Raw genomic sequence first — 23,448 nt, 5'->3', positions numbered from 1 at the left:
AGATCAATGAATACATTTTTTTCCAAAAAATATTACATTCTGTTATTCAGTTTTTGAAGTGTACTTTTTTGTTGTTTCTTACAAAAATAGAGAGAGTCAGAGAGAGGAATAGATAGGAACAGACAGACAGAAACAGAGAGAGATGAGAAACATCAATCATCAGTTTTTTGTTGTGATACCTTAGTTGTTCATTGATTGCTTTCTCATATGTGCCTTGATCGTGGGACTTCAGCAGACTGAGTAACATCTTGCTAAACCAGCAACCTTGGGTAAAAGCTGGTGACCTTTGCTCAAACCAGATGAGCTTGTGCTCAAGCTTATGACCTTGGGTACTCAAACCTGGGTCCTCTGCATCCCAGTCTGATGCTCTATCCACTGCACCACCACCTGGTCAGGTGTTTTTGCAGTTTTCTATACACCCAGTATAAGCTCATTGTCTTCTATTTTTGGGAATATCAGTTCCCCTTGAGCCTTTATTATACATTGAATATCCCTTGTTCAATGTATTATTTTACTTAGTTATTAGCCCAGCTGCTAGAACTTTCAAAGTATGAGAATATTTTTAAATTTCATCACCCACAGTGTCAATGAGTTGGCCTGACATAACTGGCTGGGGCAGTAAGTCCTTGGGAGTCCTGCAGCTGAGATCATGGACATGTGTTGGCTAAGGGTAAGCATTATTACTATTCCCTCTGTCTGTTACTTGGTTTATTTTTTGGAAGTTTATTAGAATGTGGTAGGGCTTCTAGTGATGTTTCTTTATTCTACATTTACACTGGTAATAAAATACATTTTGAAGCTCACTGCTTGAGCTTAGGGAGTCATGAGATGTCCTTTATAGAGTCCTGCCTCTGTTTGCATTGTGAGTATCAGGTTCAGCTCCTGCATCTGTCATTTTGCAGGTGAGGTTTGTTGTTTGGCTCCTTGTCTGAAGTTTGGTTATAGGGTTGTGTACAGATCAGGAGTCTGTCTCCAGACTTTGTTGTTGAATCTGTATTCTGCTGTGCACCTAGGGACCCCTTGCATGTAACCTCATTTCTGTGTTCCAGTGTGGGGCCACAAGCAACTCCAGTTCTAGGACATGTTGTATGGACTCTGGTGTTCAAGGTGCTGTGTCAGTGTATGGCACTGTTGTGTCCTAGACTTGGTTGGGTCTGTAGAGCAGTGTTTGGTGTTCAGTGCTGAGTCTCCTTTTTCATTAGGCAGTTGGTCCATTGCTCAGTTTGAGTTGTCTATGGTCCATGGGGCTCTGACTCGTCAAAGGACTCTGGTGTCTGTTCAGTAATGATGTTGTATGGGGAAACAGAGCAAAACTAATGGAGATTCTATTCTAGAAAACTCAGAATACTGCTCTAGGGAGAATTCTCAAGGTTCCATTTAGTCATATTTGATAGAATGCTCCCATATTTGTAGGCTTGATGGCACATTAGAGTACTCCATTGTGTTCTGAGATGTCCATCATCCCATCAGCCCTCTGCTTCAGGTTTGGGAGATTTTCCAAGGCACTGCTGGTCATGTTTCAGGAAAGTCATAGAAAAAATGGTTCCAGTGTAGAAGAGGCACTATGGGAGGCAGAAATGGGCAGGAAACACTGTGAGGTGCAGAATTAGATTGTTGATGTTAAAAAAGTAGTCCTTTCTAGGTGAAAAATAGAAATATGGTTCAAAGAGATATCTGTGTTTTTTAGTTTTTCTCTTTTGTTTTTTTGCCTTTCTGTTGAGAGAAATGCACTAGGCATGTTGCAGGTCTATCACAGATATTTGCTTTAAATTTTTATATTTCTAATTGACTTGAGAAAGAGAGAGAAGCATAAAATTATTTCTTGGTCACTTCTCTTAGGTGCTGAGACCTGTGACAAAACCCAAAACCTTGGCACACAGGGGGACACTCCATGCACTAAGCCATCTGTTCAGGGCACCATAGGTTTTTTAAAATTATTCTCCTTCAGTAGATAAAATTATTTTAGAATTCTAATTACCATGTATGTTACAGGTTATTTAAAATTGTATTTTATAACTGTAAGTAAAAGGACTTCCTGGTTTATCTGTTAATAAGGATTTCAAGGTCAGCGGTCTTGAGAGGTGGAAACAGGTTATATAATTTCAAATCTTTCAAAGTTTGTTGTCACTTGCTTTATAGTGCAATATGGTCCCTTTTAAATGTGTCCTCAGTCTGTGTCTCTGCTGTTAGGCTGTGTGCATTTTTGGAAAACACCTTGGTGGCAGTTAAGGAGAAACAGGGGTGGGTACAGTGCATTATCTGTCAGTGGTTGTATTGCAGGAATCAAGGCAAGACAAAAACGCTCAGAAAACTTGATGAAAGAAGTAGAATATTTGTAGCTGGTGGAGCAGCATGATCCCCAAAGAGGAAATCAAACACGTGCTCCACAAAGTTAGATTTCTTACATCTTATATACCTTTTACAGAATACAAGTATTCATGCAATGGGCTCGTGATCCCTTTGTCTAGAGGTACATGTCACTCTCATGACTCCAAAATGGGAGGGTGAATTTAGGTGGAATCAGAGGATAAGTGTTGAAATTTTTAATTAAGGTATGTAAACATGGTTTCTTAAAAGCTTTTAAGAAAAGAAAAAGGGGTTTTCAGATAAGTTCTATCTTTCTTGCTCTGTGAAGCAAGTGGTCCCAGGCACCTTTTCAGAGAACTATAGAAAGTAGTTAATCTCGAACTGTCTGACTCAGTTACCCATGCAGGCTCTCTTCTCTTGCATTCTTCTTGTTTTTTTTTCTCCTCAATGAAGAGGGGTCCTGCCCCTCCTTCTTCAGTTGATCCACTTACCTGCTTATGTTAACTAAGTTTTCTCTCTACTGGTTTTCTTTTTTTGTGGTAATCTATTGGTTCTGAAAGAGGTATTTTCTATCTTTAAATGAGAGAGTTGGATGAAATCCATGGTTATGCCCTGGCCAGGAAGCTCAGTTAGAGTGTCATTCTGATACACCAAAGTTATAGGCTGAATTCTTAGTCAGGGGACATCTAAGAATTAATGAATACATGAGAACATTGGTACTCTCATATTTAAACTTTAGCAGTTCTAATAGATGTGAGTGCCATAATATAGTAGTCTGAATTTGCCATTTTCTAATCATATATCAGGCAGAGCTTATTTTTACAAGGTTAGGTACTTGGTCTTGTCAAATAAGAAACATAAAAACTGGGAGTTTTTAGGGAGTTTATCTGAGCCAAAATGACTCCAAATTTTTGAAATGAAGATCTCCAATCCTGCACACTGATCATGTAGCAATTTCTGTTTTATTTATTTTTAACATCTATTTTGGAGAGTGGAGATAGAGAGAGAAGGGGGATGAGCAGGAAGCAACAACTTCCATATATGCCTTGATCTGGAGAGTTTATTCTTTTTAATTTATTTTTTTAAAGATTTTATTGCATTCATTTTAGAGAGGAGAGAGAGAGAGAGAAAGGGGAGGAGCAGGAAGCATCAACTCCCATATGTGCCTTGACCAGGCAAGCCCAGTGTTTTGAACCAGCAACCTCAGCATTCCAGGTTGATGCTTTATCCACTGCACCACCACAGGTCAGGCCTAATCATTTTATTTTATTTTATTCTATTCATGTTAGAGTGTGGAGACAGAAAACCAAAAATTTTTTTAGAGAGACAGAGAAAGAGACAGATAGTGACAAACAGGAAGGAAATGAGATAAGAAGCATTAATTCTTTGTTAGAGCACCTTAGTTGTTCATTGATTGCTCTCTCATATGTGCCTTGAGCAGGAGACTAAAGCACAAGTGACTCCTTGCTCAAGCCAGCAACGTTGAACTTCAAGACAGTGACCACAAAATCATATCTATGATTACATGCTCAAGCATGCAACCCTGCACTAAAGCTGCTGAACCTGTGCTCAAGCCAGCAACCTTGGCGTTTTGAACCTGGGTCATCTCCATCCCATTCCAATGCTCTATGCACTGCACCACTGCTTGCTCAGGCACCATTTCCATTTCATAGATTAAAAAACAGGCAAAGAGGAGTTGAGAATCCTGCCTTAGGTCACAAAGCTGGTGAAGGCAGAGCTTAGATTGAAACCCACTATGGAATGATCTAGAGTCCATGTGGTGTACACCATAAGATTCTCATTCTGAAGAAACAATGAGGAGAGAGTGAGGAAGACAAGCTGCCCAGTCTGAGCCAGAGACACGGACATGCACATATTCCTTCCTGGTTTTCACCAGGGACTACAGAGGTCAGAGAAAACCAGGACAGGAGCCAAGAAAAGCCAAGGGAGGAGGGTGGTGAGCCTACTAGGAGAGAAGCCTCTACTTCCCGGGAGTGAAGAAAATCCCTTTCCCTGGTGAGTCTGTCTCAAATCCCTCTTCCTGGGAAGTAACCTATGTAAATTGACTCCAGATTTCCATGTTTTTAGGGGTTGAGTTTCTGTGCTTGACAGTGTGAGTTCTCTGTGGCTCTCTGGGAACTCTCTGCTTTCAGTGATGGGGAGGGAAAGAATGAGGTATGTGGCCATCATAGTTTTATGAAGATTTATTAGAACAGGAGAATATTGGTGTTGACATTCCCATATCACTTGAGGAACTATTTGTCAAGCTCACCTTTTGTCATGAAAGTGAAGAAGTTGTTTAGTTACTTCTATACTAATTAAAATCATATGAGAATAAGGGGTCAGTAAACTTCCTATGAAGTCCTCTCAGAGCTGGGTTATGACCTGTGTAAGAGCTATGAATGTGGAGATGCAATTTAATGCTAATGATTCACTCACTCTCCTTGTAAACAAAGGGCTTCTTCCTTGAGTGTGTCCTCTGGAGTCTGAGGAGAGTTGACTTCTGTGAAAAACCTTGCTCACACTTGCTGCAACCGTAGCACTTCTACACTGAGTGTGTTCTATGGTGTCTGAAAAGATGTGACTTCTGTGAAAAGCATTGATTACATTTCCTGCAAACATAGGGCTTCTCCCCTGAGTGTATTCTCTGGTGTCTTAGGAGATCTGACTTTCGTGTAAAGCCTCGTTCACACTCCCTGAAAACATAGGGCTTCTCCCCTGAGTGTGTTCTCTGGTGTGTGAGGAGATGTGTCTTCCTTGAAAAGCCTCGATTACACTCCCTGCAAACATAGGGCTTCTCCCCTGAGTGTGTTCTCTGGTGTGTGAGGAGGGTTGATTTCAGTGAAAAGCCTTGCTCACACACCCTGCAAACATAGGGCTTCTCTCCTGAGTGTGTCCTCAGGTGTCTTAGAAGAACAGACTTCCATGTAAAGCGTCGCTCACACTCCCTGCAAACATATGGCTTCTCTCCTGAGTGTATTCTCTGGTGTGAGAGGAGAGTTGATTTCAGTGTAAAGCCTCGCTCACATTCCCTGCAAACATACGGCTTCTCTTCTAAGTGTGTTCTCTGGTGTAAGAGGAGATTTGATTTCAGTGAAAAGCCTCGTTCACACTCCCTGCAAACATAGGGCTTCTCCCCTGAGTGTATCTTCTGGTGTGTGAGGAGAGTTGATTTCAGTGAAAAGCCTCGCTCACACTCACTGCAAACATAGGGCTTCTCCCCTGAGTGTGTTCTCTGGTGTCTTAGGAGATTTGACTTTTGTGTAAAGCCTCGCTCACACTCCTTGCATACATAGGGTTTCTCCCCTGAGTGTGTTCTCTGGTGTATTAGAAGATTTGACTTTCGTGTAAACCCTTGTTCACACTCCCTGCAAACATAGGGCTTCTCCCCTGAGTGTGTTCTTTGGTGTGTAAGAAGATGTGACTTTTGTGTAAAGCCTCGCAAACACTCCCTGCAAACATAAGGCTTCTGCCCTGAGTGTGTTCTCTGGTGTCTGACGAGAGTTGACTTCTGTGAAAATCCTCGCTCACACTCCTTGCAAACATAGAGGTTCTTTCCAGAGTGTTTTCTCTGCTGTGTGAGAAGATGTGACTTCAGTGAAAAGACTTGTTCACACTCCCTGCAAACATCAGGCTTCTTCCCTGAGTGTATCCTCTGGTGTCTGAGGAGGTCTGACTTTTTTGAAAAGCCTTGTTTACACTGCCTGCAAATATAGTTCTTCTCATCTGAGTGGGACCCATCATCAAAGCCTTGCAAACAAGCTCCATACTTGATAGCTTCATTTGTCGACATTACTACTCTCATAGACAGTTTTTCTGTGTCCACTGAATTTACTTTCTGGCCTCTGCTTGGTGCTTTCTGTATCATTCTCTCTTGCTCACTAGAGCTTCCCACGTGTTCTTTTGGAGTTTTGAAAAAGGCCCTTGAAATCCTCCTCGGCCTGTTTTTTTAAATCAAATGTTTGGACTTTTCTTTGACCTTTTGACCTTTAGCTTTGTCATTCCCGTTGTGTGTATCAGTATGAGGCTGCTGCTGATTTTCTTCCTCTGGGTAGGGATCTTTTGATTGGAGGTGTTTTCTTGTAGATGTTCTGGGGAGAATATCAGAGGGGTGATTGCATCTCACATGTTGACTGAGGAGTTTCTGACAGGAGAATGCCCGAGAGAAGGAAGCACATGGGTGTATCTCTGGCTGTGGTTCTGCTGAAAGAGAAAATTTTGGTCAGGACAGATGTTGACAAGGCTGCCTGGGTCATATGTTTTGTTAAGACCTGTCCCAGGAGTCATTCTTGTGGGGTTGACAATGTATTCTCTCTCTCCCCCACAAAGTTTTTTTTACAATCTATTTTCTCTTTTGATTTTTATGTATACTATCTTCTTTAGAAATCCAGAAAGCCCATGCCAAGTTTTTATTCTATGCATTGCCAGATGAGGGACTGTCAAGTAGAATCAGAGGCTCTTTCACCCCTTGTATGATGGAACAATGCTGACATTTTCTATGTATATGTAGCTTTTAACAGAGTTCTTTATAAAGACCCCTGACTCCACTAGGAATTGCTTCCATCATAATTTTTGACAGATGATTAACTAACAATATGTCCTTTCTCAAGCTTCACATCAAATATTCATACTTGATTTTATTCAGTGTCAGCCCATTTCATATACAATGAAAAGTTCTTTTTCAAGATATTTCCCCAACCATAGTTTTTAAAAATTGATTCATCTTTTTGAGCAGAAAAGGAGGAGGAGGGAGAAGAAAAAGAGGAGGAAGAAGAGAAAGAGGAAAAAAAGAAGAAAAAAGAGAGAGGCATTTATTCATTGTTCTACCTAGACATTCATCATTGGTAATTTCTTGTATGTGCCCTACCACAGGCTCAACCTCGGTATTACAGGTTGCAGCTCTAAGCAACTGAGCTAACTAGCCAGGACCCACAATCATACTTCTTGCATGCCTGATTCTATCCCTCTCCAGCTAATCCATAATCCTCTCTCTCTTGGAGATAAAGTAATATCTGAGAGGATTCCCACTGAACTGTATTCTTCAAAAATTAACAAAGCAAATCTTAAAGAATAAGCCACCCTATAGGCAAGAACAGCACCATCATCCCACCTTACTCAGGAAAGTTTCCAGCATCTCAGCTCAGATCAGAGCACTGCATTCTAGGCTTCTGGGCATCTATTGAACCTCTGCTCTTACCCTATATGCTATACAGAGGTGGCCCTCAGAAAACAGGCCAATGCTTGTTTTCCCAGTGGATAGAGTGTTGGCCCGGCATGTGGACATTTTAGGTTTGAACTCTGGTCACTGCACACATGAAAAGTAACTATCTGCTTCTCTTCCCCTCCATCTCCCCTTTCTCTCTCTCTTTCTCTCCACAGCCAGTGGCTTGATTGGTTTGATCATCAGCTCGATAGTTCAGTTGGTTCAAGTGTTGACCTCAGGTGCTGAGGATAACTCAGCTAGTCTGAGCATGGACCTCAGACTGGGGTTGCTGGGTGGATCCTGGTTGGGGCACATTAAGAAATCTATCTTCTTCCTCTCACTTAAAAAATTAAATTTCTTAAATTTTTTCCATCTTCATAGAAAGTTATGGTTAGTGCTGTGTTAAAAATCTATGATATTCCTTGCTTATTGGTGAATGGCAGTTTATTATTTCACCTGGTGCCTGGGGAATGGCAGAAGCAGTGAACAAACAGTATCAAAAGGGCTTAGGAATTCATTGACTTCTCAAGAAATATTTGTCCTAGAGAGACCTGAAGATGGCAGCAGAGTTGGCAGATGCACAGACTCCCAGCTCACACCACCAAACTAGATTACAAATTAATTTAGGAACAGTCAGAGTGAAAAACCAAATCTGGACAACAAGAACAGTTTCAAATAAGCCCCTTGCTGAGATCAGTAAACAAGACTACCACTGAGATAACTCAGAAGAAAACAAACAAATCAAGACTTCAAATCAGCTTGACTAGAAAAGCCAAACCTGACAGTGGATTACAAAAAACAGATGATAACAACCCAAGAAGACCTAGAAATAACACAAATAAAAATTGAAGGCAGACAACACCAAACCTAGACTCAACCAGCTCTACAAACAACACACCCGAACACACAGACATAATGAGAAGACAGAAAAGTGCAATCCAAATGAAACCACAAGAGAAATCTCTAGAAAAGGAACTGAGTGATATGGAAATAACCAAACTGCCAGATACAGAGTTTAGAATAATGATTGTTAGGATGCTTAGGGATCTTAGAACAACAATGGATGGTCATTATGAACACCTAAATAAAGAGATAGCAAATATTAAAAAAAAACATTGAAATATTAAAAAAGAATCAGTCGTAGGTGACAAATACAATATCAGAAATGAAGACCACAATAGAAGGAATTAAAAGCAGGATGGATGAAGCTGAGGATTGAATCAGCAAGTTAGAAAACATGATAAATGAAGGCACAGAAGCAGAGCAGAAAAAAGAAAAGAGACTCAAAAAGTCTGAGGTAACTCTAAGAGAGCTCTGTGATAACATGAAGAGAAATAACATTTGCATCATAGGGTTTCCTAAAGAAGAAGAGAAAGAACGAGGGATAGAAACTTTATTCAATCAAGTCATAGCTGAAAACCTCCCTAAATTGATGCAAGCAAGAATTTCACAAGTTCAAGAAGCACAGAGAACTCCATTAAAGAGAAACCCAAAAAGACCTACACCAAGCCACATCATAATTAAAATGCCAAAGCTAAGCGATAAAGAGAAAATATTAAAAGCTGCTAAAGAAAAGAAGGCTATCACCTACAAAGGAGCCCCCAAAACAATGACATCCGAATTCTCAACAGAAACATTTGAGGCCAAAAGGGCATGGCAAGAAATATTCAAAGTAATGCAGAACAAGAGCCTACAACCAAAACTACTTTATCCAGCAAGGCTATCACTTAAAACTGAAGGAGAAATAAAAAGCTTCCCAGACAAAAAACAAACAAAAAACAAAATAAATTAGGCCCTGGCTGGATGGCTCGCTTGGCTGCAGCATTGTCTTGCAATGCAGAGGTGGCTGGTTCGGTCCTTATCTGGGGCACATACAGAAACAGATTGATGCTTCTGTCTCCCCCTTACCCCCTTTCCTCTCTCTGAATTCAATAAAAATAAAAGATTAAAAAATTAGAAAAAAAATAGAGACAAAAAAAAGCAACAAAGAACATTTTTAAAAAATTAGGAATTCATTACAACCAAAGCAATGCTGCAGGAAATGTTAAGGGGTTTGTTGTAAACAGATAAAAGTGGGAAAAGAATATAGCAAAAAAGAAATACAGCTTTAAAGAATAAAATGGCAATAAACAACTACATATCAATAATAATCTTAAATGTAAATGGATTAAATGATCTAATCAAAAGACATAGGATAGCAGCATGGAAAAGAAAACAGAACCTGTACATGTGCTGTCTACAAGAGACACGCCTTACCCCCCTTAATGGGCATGCCATGTGGATCCCGGTTGGGCGCATGCAGGAGTCTGTCTGACTGCCTCCCGGTTTCCAACTACAAGAAAACCCAAAAACAAAACAACAACAACAACAACAACAAAGAGACACATCTTAAAACAAAAGATGCACATAGACTGAAGGTAAAAGGATGAAAAAAAATATTTCATGCAAATGAAAATGAAAAAAAAAACTGCGGTAGCAATACTAATATCAGACAAAATGGACTTTAAAACAAAGACTATAGTAAGAGATGAAGAAAGTCAGTACATAATAATAAAGGGAGCAATCCAACAGGAAGATATAACCATCATAAATATCCATGCACCTAATATAGGAGCACCTAAATATGTAAAGCAGACTTTGATGAATATAAAGGGTGAGATCAACAGCAATGCTATAATAGATTTCAATACCCCACTAACATCACTAGATAGATCCTCAACAAAGAAAAGTAACAAAGAAACAGCAGACTTAAAGGACACACTAGATCAACTTGATTTAATAGATGTTTTTAGAACCTTTCACCCTAAGGCAGCAGAATATACATTCTTTTCAAGTGCTCATGGTACATTCTCTAAGATAGACCACAGGTTAAGAAACAAAAGCAGTCTCAACAAATTTAAAAAGATTGAAATGATATCAAGCATTTTCTCTGATCACAATGGCATAAAACTAGAAATCAACCACAACAGAAAAACTGAAAAATACTCAAACACATGGAAACTAAATAGCATGTTATTAAATAATGAATGGAATAACAATGAATTCAAAGAAGAAATAAAAAAAATTCCTAGAAACAAATGATAATGAGTAAACAACAACTCAAAATTTATGAGACACAGCAAAAGCAGTCCTGAGAGGGAAGTTCATAGCACTACAGGCATTCCTTAAGAAGCTTGAAAGGCTCAAATAAACAACCTAACCCTTCATCTAAAAGAACTAGAAAAATAACAGCAAGTAAGACGTAGAAGTAGTAGAAGGAAGAAAATAATAAAGATAGAAGCAGAAATAAATGACATAGAAGCTAAAGAAACAATATGGAGGATGAATGAAACCAAGAGCTGGTTCTTTGAAAGGGTAAACAAGATCGATGAACCTTTAACAAGACTCACCAAAAAACGAAGAGAGAAAACTCAAATAAATAAAGTTAGAAATGAGAGCAGAGAAATAACAACTGACACAACAGAAATACAAAATATTGTAAGAAAACACGATGAAGAACTGTATGCCAAAATATTAAACAACGTAGGTAAAATGGACAAATTCCTTGAAACATATAATCTTCCAAAAATCAATCTGGAAGAATCAGAAAACCTAAAAAGACCAATTACAACAAAAGAGATCAAAACACTTATCACAAAGCTCCCAAAAAACAACACTCCTGGGCCCGATGGCTTCACTGGTGAATTCTACCAAATATTCAAAGAAGAACTAACTCCTATCCTTCTCAAGCTATTTCAAAAAATTCAGGAGGAAGAAACACTTCCAAGTTCCTTTTATGAGGTGAGACAAAATTCTGGTTTCAAAACCAGGCAAAGACAACAGAAGAAAGAAAATTATAGGCCAGTAACGCTGATGAATTTAGATGGTAAAATCCTCAACAAAATATTAGCTAACCAGATCCAGCAATACTGAAAAAAATCATACATCATGATCAAGTGGGATTTATTCTGGGGAGGCAAGGATTGTACAACATTCTTAAATCAATTAATGTGATTCACCACATAAAAAAAAGGAAGGAGAAAAACCACATGATAATTTCAATCAATGCAGAAAAAGCATTTGATAAAATTCAGCACCCATTTATGATCAAAACTCTTAGCAAAGTGGGAATACAGGGAACATACCTCAACATGATAAAGGCCATCTGTGATAAACCCACAGCCAACATTATAATTAATGGACAAAAATTAAAAGCAATTTCCCTAAAATCAGGAACAAGGTAGGGGTACCCCCTTTCACCACTCTTATTTATTCAACATAGTACTGTAAGTCCTAGCTACAGCAATCAGACAAGAAGAAGAAATAAAAGGCATCCAAATTGGAAAAAAAAGAAGTAACACATCATTATTTGCAGATGATATGAAACTGTATATAGAAAACCCCATAGGCTCAGTCAAAAAATGACTGGACCTAATAAATGAATTCAGCAAGGTGGCAGGATATAAAATTAATACACAGAAATCAGAGATATTTTTATACACAAACAATAAACTGTCAGAAAGAGAAATTACAAAAACAATCCCCTTCACTATCGTAACCAAAAAACTAAAGTACCTAGGAGTAAATTTAACCAAGGAGGTTAAAGACTTGCACACAGGAAATTATAAAACATTAATAAAAGAAAACAAGGAAGACACAAACAAGTGGAAGCATATACTGTGCTCATGGTTAGGAAGAATAAACATAATTAAAATGTCTATATTATCATAATTTATAAATGTCAAAGCAATTTATAAATTCAATGCAATACCAATTAAAATACAAATAACATACTTCAAAGATATAAACACATATTCCAAAATTTTATATGGAACCAAAAGAGAACACAAATAGCCTCAGCAATCTTGAAAAAGAAGAATAAAGTGGGAGGTATCACACTTCCTGATATCAAGTTATATTACAAGTTCATTGTACTCAAAACAGCTTGGTACTGGCATAAGAACAGCCATATAGATCAATAAAAGAGAACAGAGAACCCAAAAATAAACGCACATTTTTATAGACAATTGATATTTGACAAAGGAGGTAAGAGCATACAGTGGAGTAAAGACAGTCTCTTTAACAAATGGTGTTGGGAAAACTGGACAGCTACCTGTAAAAAAATGAAACTGGACCACCAACTTACACCATATACAAAAATAAACTCAAAATGGATAAAGGACTTAAATGTAAATCGTGAAACCATAAGTATCCTAGAAGAAAACTTAGGCAGTAAGCTCACTGACATCTATCGTTGCAGTATCTTTGCTGATTTATCTCCACAGGCAAATGAAATAAAAGACAGGATAAAGAAATGGGACTATATCAAACTAAAAAGCTTTTGCACAACTAAAGACAATATGAACAGAATAAAAAGACAAACCACACAATGGGAGAACATATTTGACAATACATCTGATAAGGGATTAATGACCAAAATTTACAAAGAATTTGTAAAACCCAACACCAGGAAGACAAACATTATCCAATCCAAGAATGGGCACAAGTGTCGGGAGCCAATCAACAACTGCTGGCTGACAAGGTCACAGCAGGAGAAGACCCACAACTGCTGGCTGACAAGGTCACAGCAGAAGAAGACCCACAACTGCTGGCTGACAAGGTCACAGCAGAAGATCAAAAACTGCTGATTGACAAAGTCACAGCAGAGAAGACCAATGGCTGTGGGTTGACAAAGTCACCCAAAGGAGAGACACAAGGATACTTCCCCCTTTGACTTTTTGAATTAATCTGGCCTTATATCCCCCCTTTTCTGGGTGTGTGCTATTATTTATGGTACCTTGCTTTCCCTGTAATTTCTTTGGAAATGAGACAGAGGGTGTGAGTTCCACAGAAAAGCCTGTGGGTCCCTTGAGCTGGGCTCATAGACATAAGAGGCTGGCTATGATATCCCTCGTAAAGGGTTAAGTTTGTAGGAGAATTTTTTCTTAATCATGTTAGAAAGAATAGACTGTGACTTGTGAATGGATAGGAGGCAGTGGCTGTGCACAGAGCACCTTTCGGCCTTCACTTAATTCAACATTTTTCCTCCCTAGCCTTTTCATGTGATAGAGTAGAGAAACATTCCTTTCTTCTTGCTTATTTGATCTGCAGATAGTGGTACACTCTGAGAAGAATAGAGTTAGAACTTAACTAGTGTTTAAATATAATAAATAAGTAATATTTGACTAGACAATAGAATCTTAGGTAAGGTGTAGTAGAATGACCCATTGTGTGGCCTAGGATGAGAGCGCAGTCGGCAAGAAAAGAATGTTTTACTAAGAGAATTGTTATTTGACTAAAGGTAGTTACTGGGCTTCTCAGTGAGATGTTCTCATGAGATTTATATACTTTCCAAGATTTTTTGATAATGAGAAGAATGTAGGGGAATCCATTGAAGTAATAACAGTTAATGTCTTCTGAAATTATGTTGCTACTAGGCTATCTTGCAAGTGCACTACGTATATCTTTGGATGAAAGCTACTCTTAATGTTATGTCAATTTCCTTATGGGCAAGCCTTTTAGAATCTTGTGAGAAAAAGTAGGACACTGCATAAACTCAAGGCCATTTACCTGAGCAAGCGGTGGTCCATTGTTAGTCCTTAATGATTTCGTCTGCTAATCTTTCTCTGCCCCTTGACTCACAACAGCAGTCAAGTTAGTGAATATTAGTACTAATACTTTAAAAGCTTTTACCGATGTTGTTATCGCTATTAAAGTTATTTTGTACTTTGAATGATTTTCTACCTGGTCTGTAATTTATAGATATAAATTAACTGTTATTCGGAAACATGTAAACATAGTGAAACAGAAGCAATGATTAATACCATGTAATTGTAACTCAGTGTGTGTGTATAAAAAGGGAGCTATACTAGCATTTGGCAGAGATGCCTGGCAGTAAATGCTAACCAGAGAATAAGGAGAACGAAAAGAATCCAGCTCTCTCACTCGATTCGTGCCAACGCCGTCTCTTCCTGTGGGACCCCTGGATCCCCCCGGGGCTGGACCCCAGCACACAAGAAATGAACAGACACTTCTCCAAAGAGGACATACAGATGGCCAAAAGACAAACTAAAAAAATGTTCAACATCACTAATCATTAGAGAAATGCAAATTAAAACCACAATGAGATACCACCTCACACCAGTCAGAATGGTGCTCATTAACGAAACAACACATGATAGGTGCTGGCACAAATATGGAAAAAAGGGCACCCCTCCTGCACTGCTGGTGGGAATGCAGACTGGTGCAGCCAGTGTGGAAAACAGTATGGAGATTCCTCAAAAAATTAGAAACGGACTGCCCTTTGACCCAGACATCCAACTTATGGGAATATATCCCAAGGACACCATATCACGACTGAAAAAAAAGAAATGCACCCCCATGTTTATGGCAGCATTGTTCACAATATCGAAGATCTGGAAACAGCCCAAGTGTCCATCAGTGTACGAGTGGATTAAAAAGCTGTGGTACATATACACAATGGAATACTATGGGGCTATGAAAAAGAAGAAAATATTACCTTTTCAACAATATAGAGGGACCTGGGAACTATTTTGTTGAGTGAAATAAGCCAGGCAGAAAAAGAAAAATATCATATGACCTCACTCATTTGATAATAATCCAAAGAATAATGTGAACTGAGGAACAAAATAGAGACAGAGGAGGGATCAAAGAGACCAGAGGAAAAGAGGACAGAGGGAAAGGGGATGATAGGATGAGATAAACCTGAACGGAAGGGGGAGGGCACTTTAGGAAGGGGGCAAGGAAGATGTTGAGGGGAATGGGAGGGGGGGAGATGCATTTGGGGTGGCCCTAGAATCTATGTAAACACAAAATGGCCTTTTAGTTGTATAGCCAAAGACATTTAGTATCTTCTGGTTCCTTAACATGTCATAACATTTTATAAGAGGAATATTATTTTTTTAAATTTGGCAAAACTTTTGACAAAATACCTTCTAAAGCAGCCACAGCTTATAAAGATAATGTCAACACTACAGTGATCATTTTTTCCCAGACAAAATGAGGTGTGAATTTGTCATGTTAAATTGAAATGAGTAACAAAATGTATCCCCTTCCAGTTTACCTTTTTTGAGTTTCAGAGAATTAAAAGTTTCATTTTATTATATTTTAAAATAATTTCTACATGTGAGTCATGAGACTGACTGTAATTCCAGTGTTTAATTTTCCATGGACAGACTTGATAAACTGGACACTTTGCAGCAGGATTACCCCAATTATAGTGTCAGGATTTTAGCTGTACCAGAGCCCTTTATGTGCTGCACATAATTTGTATAAAGTTTTATATGTGCAAATTGGGTACATAAACAGTTCTCCATTTTTCTAAGGGAATGCAATAAATGTAGCATCATGAATAAATATAACTTTTATAATCCTTAAAAAAACCACAATTAAATTTAAAAAAATAAAGAAGAAAAAAAATTTAAAAAAGTAAAAAATATAAAAATTTCTCCTAAGAATCAAGGGCATAAGAAATGAATCCTTAATTTCTGAATCATCTGATTCGAAATCTTACTGACTTTAGAGTGTACCATGAACATTTCTAAGGTGAGTTCTCTTTTTTCTTTCCATTTTGAAGAACGGGTGTGCCCACCTCTAGCTGCTAAGAGCTCTCTCTTCTGTTTGCTTCCATAGTTGATGCCCAGCTTCTGGCCATACTCGTCACCATACCAGACTAGCAGCTCACAGTCTGGCTTGATGACCTGGCAGGTTCGGTAGAAAATCTGCCTGCGATACTGAAAGGCCACCAGGTTCTGCTCTTCATCATCCCGGGCACAGTTCACATACCTGGGATTGAGGCAGGTGAAAGAAAAGAAACACACAGGTGATGAGTTTCTACTACTTCTCAGATCCATGTCCAGCTCTGCACCTGACATTCGGGCTCTGATGTCACCCACTCCCACAGTGCTCCCAGAGAACCTTCTGTTCAATGTCTGAGCCTGTCACAATGTCATACTACTTCCTATCTCCAGGTCCTGCTTACAGTGCTCATCCTGCCTAATACCATTTTCCAAAGCCAATTCCAGATGTAACCTCCACCCTGATTGGCCATAAAACCCAGTGACCTCTAGCTTCTCTAAACTAACTCAGGTCCTGTTTATATCACAGAACTCGCTACTTGATGTTGGATTCTGTGTCTAGATTAGTTCACATCATTCAATACTCAGTGCAAGTTCATCTTTTTTAGAGAGGCCTTTCTCCATTCTCCTCACATTTCATTTAGGTAGCATTTGATGCCTCACCCAGGTTCCCAAAAATACTGCAGGTCTCCCTGCCCCACTGAAGTGAGAAATGGGGAGCCAGACAAACTCCTGCATGCGGCCAATGAGAATTCACCTGAAATGCCCACCAGGGGGTGATACTCAGCCCATCTCAGCATTGCGCCGGTGCAACTGAAACCATTCTAGCACCTGAAGCAGAGGCCATGGAGACATCCTCCGTGCTCAGCCCAACATTGCTCCAATATAGCCTTGGCTATGGGTGGGGAAGAGAGAGATAAAGATGAAGGAACAGAAAAAGGGTAGAGAAGCAGATGAGCACTTTTTTGTGCCCTAGCTGGGAATCAAACAATGGACTTCCATGATCGCTCTGATGCTCTACCACTGAGCCAACATATCAGGACTTGGAGGTCTCTTTAACTTAGCAAAATCATAAAGAACAATAATAGCTTATTCACATTCTGTAGCCTCTGATAAAAGAGCCCCTAGGATAGTGGTTAATGATCATTGCTCTGCAGGCTTCAGAACTCAGTTCTAGGTAGAAGTGAGGCTGGAATAATTTGCTGCCCTCACTGGTTTAGGCTATCCTTGGTTTAGGTATCCTGGCACTGTGCACTTCTCAAAAAATAGGAAAATTACAGTTAAACATTTCTAAAATCAATTGTTTCACTCTGTCTGCAATTTGTACTGCATAAGAAGATGGGTTATATGATCTGTTTTAATAATGAATACCTTCCTCTAAACTGGAATATAGTAAGGACTTGCTAAAATAATGTTCATTAGATCAATTAAAGTGTTATCCAGGCCCTCAAAATTTTTTTCCAGTGCCTAAATTTTGTCTAGCATAGAGATTTATATTTTGAGGACATATGCTATATTTTTATTGCCTTTTTTCCTCTAAATACCTTTTTCCTTGAAAAAGCACCAAATGGAGCAAAAAGAGGAACAGAGAATTGAGGGAGAGCACTGAGGGAGGCATGATGAGAAGGAAAGATGTATGGGCCTGAGAGGGATGAGTGTTCTCCGTTAATCCCCGAAACTTCTTGGGCTTACCTCATCCAGTTGGCACAGAATTCATCCTTTGCATTCACATACTCATGACAGTTTCTCCCTTTGGTGATCTGCATTTTAGGAAGAAAATATAAAGGCTTTTTTTGCATGGGGAGGTATTTTCTCTACTGTCAACAAAGCTCTTTCAGCTTGCATGCATTGCCACTCATGACCACATGATACTTTCTTTACTCATCACATCTGAGTTGACCTGTCCACTCAGGGCTGGGAGGAGGCTTTCCTTTGTGTCTGTACCACTTTGCTCCCACTTAACCTGTGATCCTCAACAGGAGCTCCATGGTCTACAAAGTCCACTCAGCACCCAGAGCTAACCATATTGTCTCCATCCATGTCCTAGCATGTAGAAAGACAGGTCCCACCAAGCCATGGGAGGGATGTGGGAAGCCACAAGACAGGGGAAGAGGTAAATACTTCTCACCAGCCAGGAGTATCCATTGTTGCCTGCCTCTTCATCTTCTGTGATCTGGCCCTTATAAGGGCCAAAGTGTAGACCCACTGGCAGAGCAGATGCCTCGTTCCACACTCCAAGACCAGCTTCAGGGATGCCTGATGGTCCAATTCTCAACCCAGGGGGCAGAGTGAGGGCTGCATGGTTTGGATGCCCCTTATCCACTGCGCTGTCTTTTACAAATGTAGGGGGCCCATGCACGTCACAACTGTCAATGAAGAACTTCTGACACTTCTCACAATCTGGGGGTGAGAGCAACAGAGATTAGGGAAAGTGTACTGCACGTTCCTGGACATATAGAGCTTCAGAGAGAGCCCAGGCACTCACATCATTGAGCCTCAATTCTGCAGTGCAGGTCCCTAGAGCAGCGGTTCTCAACCTGGGGTCGGAAAATACATAATGCATATCAGGTATTTACATTCCGAATCATAACTGTAGCAAAATTACAGTTATGAAGTAGCCACCAAAATTATTTTTTGGTTTGGGGTCACTGCAACATGAGGAACTGTATTGCGGGGTCATGGCATTAGAAAGGTTGAGAACCACTGCCCTAGGGGAATGGAATGCTCTAAGGGCCAAATGACCAGATGACATTATTGTATGAAGAGATAACATGCTTTGTGAGGGTCACTTACAGAGGTAGTCATCATCCTGGGGCTCGCTGACCTCTTGGTACACATGGCCTTTTCTTTCTCGTAGGTTATAGATTCTTACTTCAGTCTCCTTTCTCCTGGTTCTAAGTTGGAGAAGAGTGAGTTTGGTGGAGTCTGCAGTGTTAGTCTCTATTTTGTCAGAACACACACAATCTCCTCCCATCAAATTATCACCTGTCCTTCTATATACTCTGGTATATTTATTTTTTGTCAACTATTGGCTCAGAGAGCCTCTATAATAGTAATCCTGTACACTGACTACAGATGGCCAATTCAATTTTTGTTTCTAGATCTTCTCATTATGAGGTATAACTTACCAACATTTAGTTATTCATAAAATGTTTATTAAGGGCACAGTATATGTAAGGTATTGAGGAAAGGCCATGTATACAACACCAACAGCGTATGGTCGCTATTATCAGAGATGTATTTATTGGACAACTGGTGTCAGTGCTTTTACATTGAATTTATGCCCTAGCCAGTGGCTCAGTGGATAGAGCGTTGGCCTAGTGTATGTTTCAGCTTTGGTTTCAATCAGGGTACTTAGGAGAAGTGACCATCTCCTTGTCTACCTCTCTCTCTCCCTTCTTTTCCTGCAGCCAGTGACTCAACTGGTTCTAGCATTGGCCCTGGGTACTGAGGACGGCTCAGTTAGCTGGAGCACATCATCCTGAGGTGCTAAGAAACAGCTCAGTACTCGAGAATTGGGGTTGCTGGGTAGATCCTGGTAAGGGTGCATATGGGAGTCAGCCTCACTATCTCCCCTCATCTTACCTAAAAAATAAATAAATACATACACAAATAAAATTGAATTGAATATTGTCAAAGAATATATGCACGTAAGGTATATTCACCTTACATATTAGCATTCAAGAGCTCAGAGAATCTGTAAGATTTGCCCAAAGCTCCAGTGCTAAATTCACTCTCAGTTTAGTAGAGCTTAAATCCAGGACTATCCAAAGTCCACCCCTAGGCCATACTTATTAGCCTTTCTAGAGGACTGAGAGGAACTGAAATCTACAAATGATTTTCTCTTACCCAATTTTCACCTAGAGCAGGGGTCCCCAAACTTTTTACACAGGGGGCCAGTTCACTGTCCCTCAGACTGTTGGAGGGCCAGACTATAAAAAAAATATGAACAAATCCCTGTGCACATTACACATATCTTATTTTAAAGTAAAAAAACAAAATAGGAACAAATACAATATTTAAAATAAAGAACGAGTAAATTTAAATCAACAAACTGACCAGTATTTCAATGGGAACTATGCTCCTCTCACTGACCACCAATGAAAGAGGTGCCCCTTCTGGAAGTGCGGTAGGGGCTGGATAAATGGCCTCAGGGGGCCGCATGTGGCCCGCGGGCCATAGTTTGGGAACCCCTGACCTAGAGTGTTGTCCAGAGGGTCTTGCTTCTCCAGAATGGACTGTGATGCTGAGGACCCAGGTTTGAAACCCTGAGGCTGCTGGCTTCAGTGTGGGGTAATCTGGCTTTTGTGCAGGCTCACCAGCTTGAGCACAGGGTTGCCGGCTTGAGTGTGGGATTATAAGCATGACTCATGGTTGCTGGCCCAGTCCAAGGTAGCTGGCTTGAGCAAGGGGTCACTCACTCTGCTGTAGCCCCCCAGTCAAGGCACATATGAGAAAGCAATCAATGAACAACTAAGGAGCTGCAATGAAGAATTGATGCTTCTCATCTCTCTCTGTTTGAGCCAGTCTGTCCCTCCTTCTCTCTCTATCTCTCACTAAAATAAAAAAGAAAAAGGAAAAAATTGGCTATTTATGTCAAAAATATAGTAAAGGTCACTTAACTGGGCAGAAAGTCCATTTCTTTAACATAATACTTTCTCCTTTCTGTCTTCTTTTTAAATTTTTTTTAAAAAAATTTGCCTAGCCTGAGATTGCACAGTGGATACAGCAGTGACTTGGAACACTAAAGTCACCAGTTTGTAACCCCAGGCTTGCCTGGTCAAGGCACATACAAGAAGCAACTACTACAAGTTGATGCTTTCTGCTCCTCTTTGCCTCCTCCTTCTTTCTTTCTCTCTCTCTCTCACTCTTCTCTCTGAAATCAATAAATTAAATATTTTTATTGACTTTAGAGAGAGAAAAGGGAAGAGAGTGAGAGAGAAACATTAATTTGTTGTTGCACTCATTTATGCAATTAGTAGTTGATTATTCTCTCTTTTTTCTTTTCTTTGTTTTTAGCTAGAGAGGCAGACAGACAGGAAGGGAGAAGGATGATTAGCATCAACTTATAGCTGCAGCATCTTGGTTGTTCATTGATTGCTTTCTCATACGTGCCTTGACCAGGGGACTCTAGCTCAGCCAGTGACCTCTTGCTCAAACCTGCAACCTTGGGCTCAAGCCAGTGACCATGGGGTCATGTCCACGATTTCATGCTCAAGCCAGCAACCCCGCACTCAAGCTAGCTGGTGAACCCATCCTTAAGCCACAACCTTGGGGTTTGGAACTTGGGTCCTCATCATCCCAGGTTGATGCTCTATCCTCTGTGCTACCACCTGGTCAGGCTTCAGTGGTTGATTCTTATATGGGCCCTGACTGGACATCAAACCCACAACCTTGGTGTAGGGGGCTGACTCCCTAACAAATTATGCAACTTGGTCAGGGCTCCTTTCTGTCTTCTTGTTTCAGAATGGTCTTGTCCAGTCTAATGGTACAGTGACCACCTTGCCTCCTTTCCTTCTTATCCTTTCACCTTTACACATTTAACCATCCTTGCCCTTCTTTAATCATCAGAGTCTGGTCAGCACCAGTCTTGGGAACAGAGCCTCAGATCTGTAAACCACAGAAACCATTTGGGTCAAGTTAGAGATCACACCTGGACTTCAGCTGTGTTTCAGTGCTAGACCCATGAAAGCAGAAGGACCTTACTGACCACACCCTCATGAAACCAGACACACTGAAGAGATGGCTGACACAGGGCCTGAAACAACGGTCCCTACCCTGGCCCACAACCCCAGCTGCCTTAATCACCATGATTCTTTCCTGTCTGCAATGTGGACGGCGCTGCCCAGACATCCCTGTCCTGGAGCACTGCTCACCGGCCAGACCTTCCTCCTCCTCTTGTGATGACAAGTGTTCTGAATGAGTTGTTTCTTAAGTGCTTTTATACTTTTATACTGTTCTTGCTCCATTAACACATCTATAAATACATGTAATTATTTACATATGGAAGCAGTGTAGCAAATCGCCCCTTACTGCACAAGGCACTGTTTGCATCTCGCTTGTTTGCTAAACGCAAGCTCTGTCCCTCGTTAGCTGTTGACACACCGGGGACCTGACCCCGGGTGGGTTTCTAAAGGGCAGCACCGTGCCTGTGGCCCCTCACCTCACTGCCTCCGAGTCCATTCTTCATGCGAGTCCTCAGTGTCCTCCGCCGGGGGGGTCTGGTGGCCTGCCGGCGGTGAACCAGGAAAGCGGTCAGAGGTGCTCCGAGGCCTGGGGAGAAACAAAATCGTGATCCGCAAAGTGAAGTGCTTGAAGGAGCAGCCCCGACACTCGGCTGCCCCCTGTGCCACCCGCGGTCCCCGCCCGGTTTTCGCTCCCCATCATCTGTGCGCAGCAGCGTGTCCCGGTTCCTCTCCACGTTGCGGCATAGCGTCATCCCCTAGTCGCCCATGGCGGCCACTTCTCCCGGAAGAAGTAGTCATGGATGTTCCTGCTTGCGCGGGTGTCTGGGGCGAGGGGGTGGGGGATGCGGCCACGTGACCCTGCGCAGTGCCTGTAGGAACCGCCCCTCGCCCGCTGGGTCCTGGCTGCCCCCACCCTGCCCCGCCCTTTGCGCCGCCCGCAGGCTCTTGTCCTCTCCCTGCTCTGGCTGCCCCGTGAGCTCAGCCTGGCCCACAAGTCGTCCGCTGTCTCCTGTGCACAGCAGCGCGTCCTGGTTCCTCTCCATGTTGGGGCAGCATGCCTTCTCCCAGTCGCTTATGGCAGCCACCCCTCCAGGGAGAAGTAGGCATGGATGTCCCTGAAGATGTGGGGGGTCTGGGGGAGACTCGGCCACGTGACCACGTGCAGAGGCTGGCGGAACCGCCCCTTACTCCGCTGGGTCTGGGCTGCCCCCAAACCGCCTCCCTGCATTCTACTGGCTCTATCCTCACCACCCCGCCCCCGCAGGCCCTCATCTGCGTTCATTCTCCGGCCACCCCTCACTCCCAGCCCCGACGTGCCTGACCAGGAGACGGCGCTGAGGCTGCCTTCTTGGCCCATGGCTGCACATTCTCACATGTGCGTGCGGGCTCACGGTGGGGTGTTTCAAGAGGGAACCTGTGGGGCTAGTCCTAGGGATGCAAGGACGAGCCAGGGCAGGGACTCCAGCCAAGTCAGTGACCCCCCTTGTTCAAGCCAGCAACTGGGCTTGAAGCCAGCAACCTTTGGTCTTAACCAGCGACCATGGGGTCATGTTTATGATCCCACGCTCAAGCTGGTGAGTTTGCGCTCAAGCCAGATGAACTTACTACATTTTCTTGTTGTTCAAGCACTCTCTTGAGTTCCTCTATTCTACTCTCAAGTTTATTGAACATCGTT

The 23,448-nt window shown here is 41.3% G+C and overlaps 2 protein-coding genes and 1 pseudogene across 2 annotated transcripts in view; all 3 read right to left on the bottom strand.

Moving 5' to 3' along the window:
- The window catches only part of LOC136306132 (histone-lysine N-methyltransferase PRDM9-like), a 99,761-nt gene extending 81,922 nt beyond the window's left edge, over window positions 1–17,839 (bottom strand). Inside the window, exon 1 of the mRNA XM_066252886.1 lies at window positions 17,821–17,839. The gene's annotated coding sequence lies outside the window, so the exon portion shown is untranslated. The remainder of the gene's footprint in view (window positions 1–17,820) is intronic.
- Window positions 4,739–6,175, bottom strand: LOC136325372 (histone-lysine N-methyltransferase PRDM9-like; annotated as a pseudogene).
- LOC136313127 (histone-lysine N-methyltransferase PRDM9-like) lies at window positions 6,229–22,387 on the bottom strand. Its single transcript, XM_066243645.1, has 6 exons — window positions 22,250–22,387; window positions 18,880–18,980; window positions 18,215–18,486; window positions 17,779–17,846; window positions 16,101–16,294; window positions 6,229–6,510 (listed from the first exon to the last, which is right to left on the bottom strand). Exons 1-6 carry the CDS (start codon window positions 22,267–22,269, stop codon window positions 6,257–6,259), a joined length of 909 nt encoding a protein of 302 aa, XP_066099742.1. The 5' UTR covers window positions 22,270–22,387; the 3' UTR covers window positions 6,229–6,256.
- Between the last annotated feature and the right edge of the window lie 1,061 nt (window positions 22,388–23,448).

This window comes from Saccopteryx bilineata, chromosome 1 (assembly GCF_036850765.1).
Source record: "Saccopteryx bilineata isolate mSacBil1 chromosome 1, mSacBil1_pri_phased_curated, whole genome shotgun sequence".
NCBI classification, from domain to species: domain Eukaryota; kingdom Metazoa; phylum Chordata; class Mammalia; order Chiroptera; family Emballonuridae; genus Saccopteryx; species Saccopteryx bilineata.
This window is presented reverse-complemented; position numbering and strand designations above follow the sequence as displayed.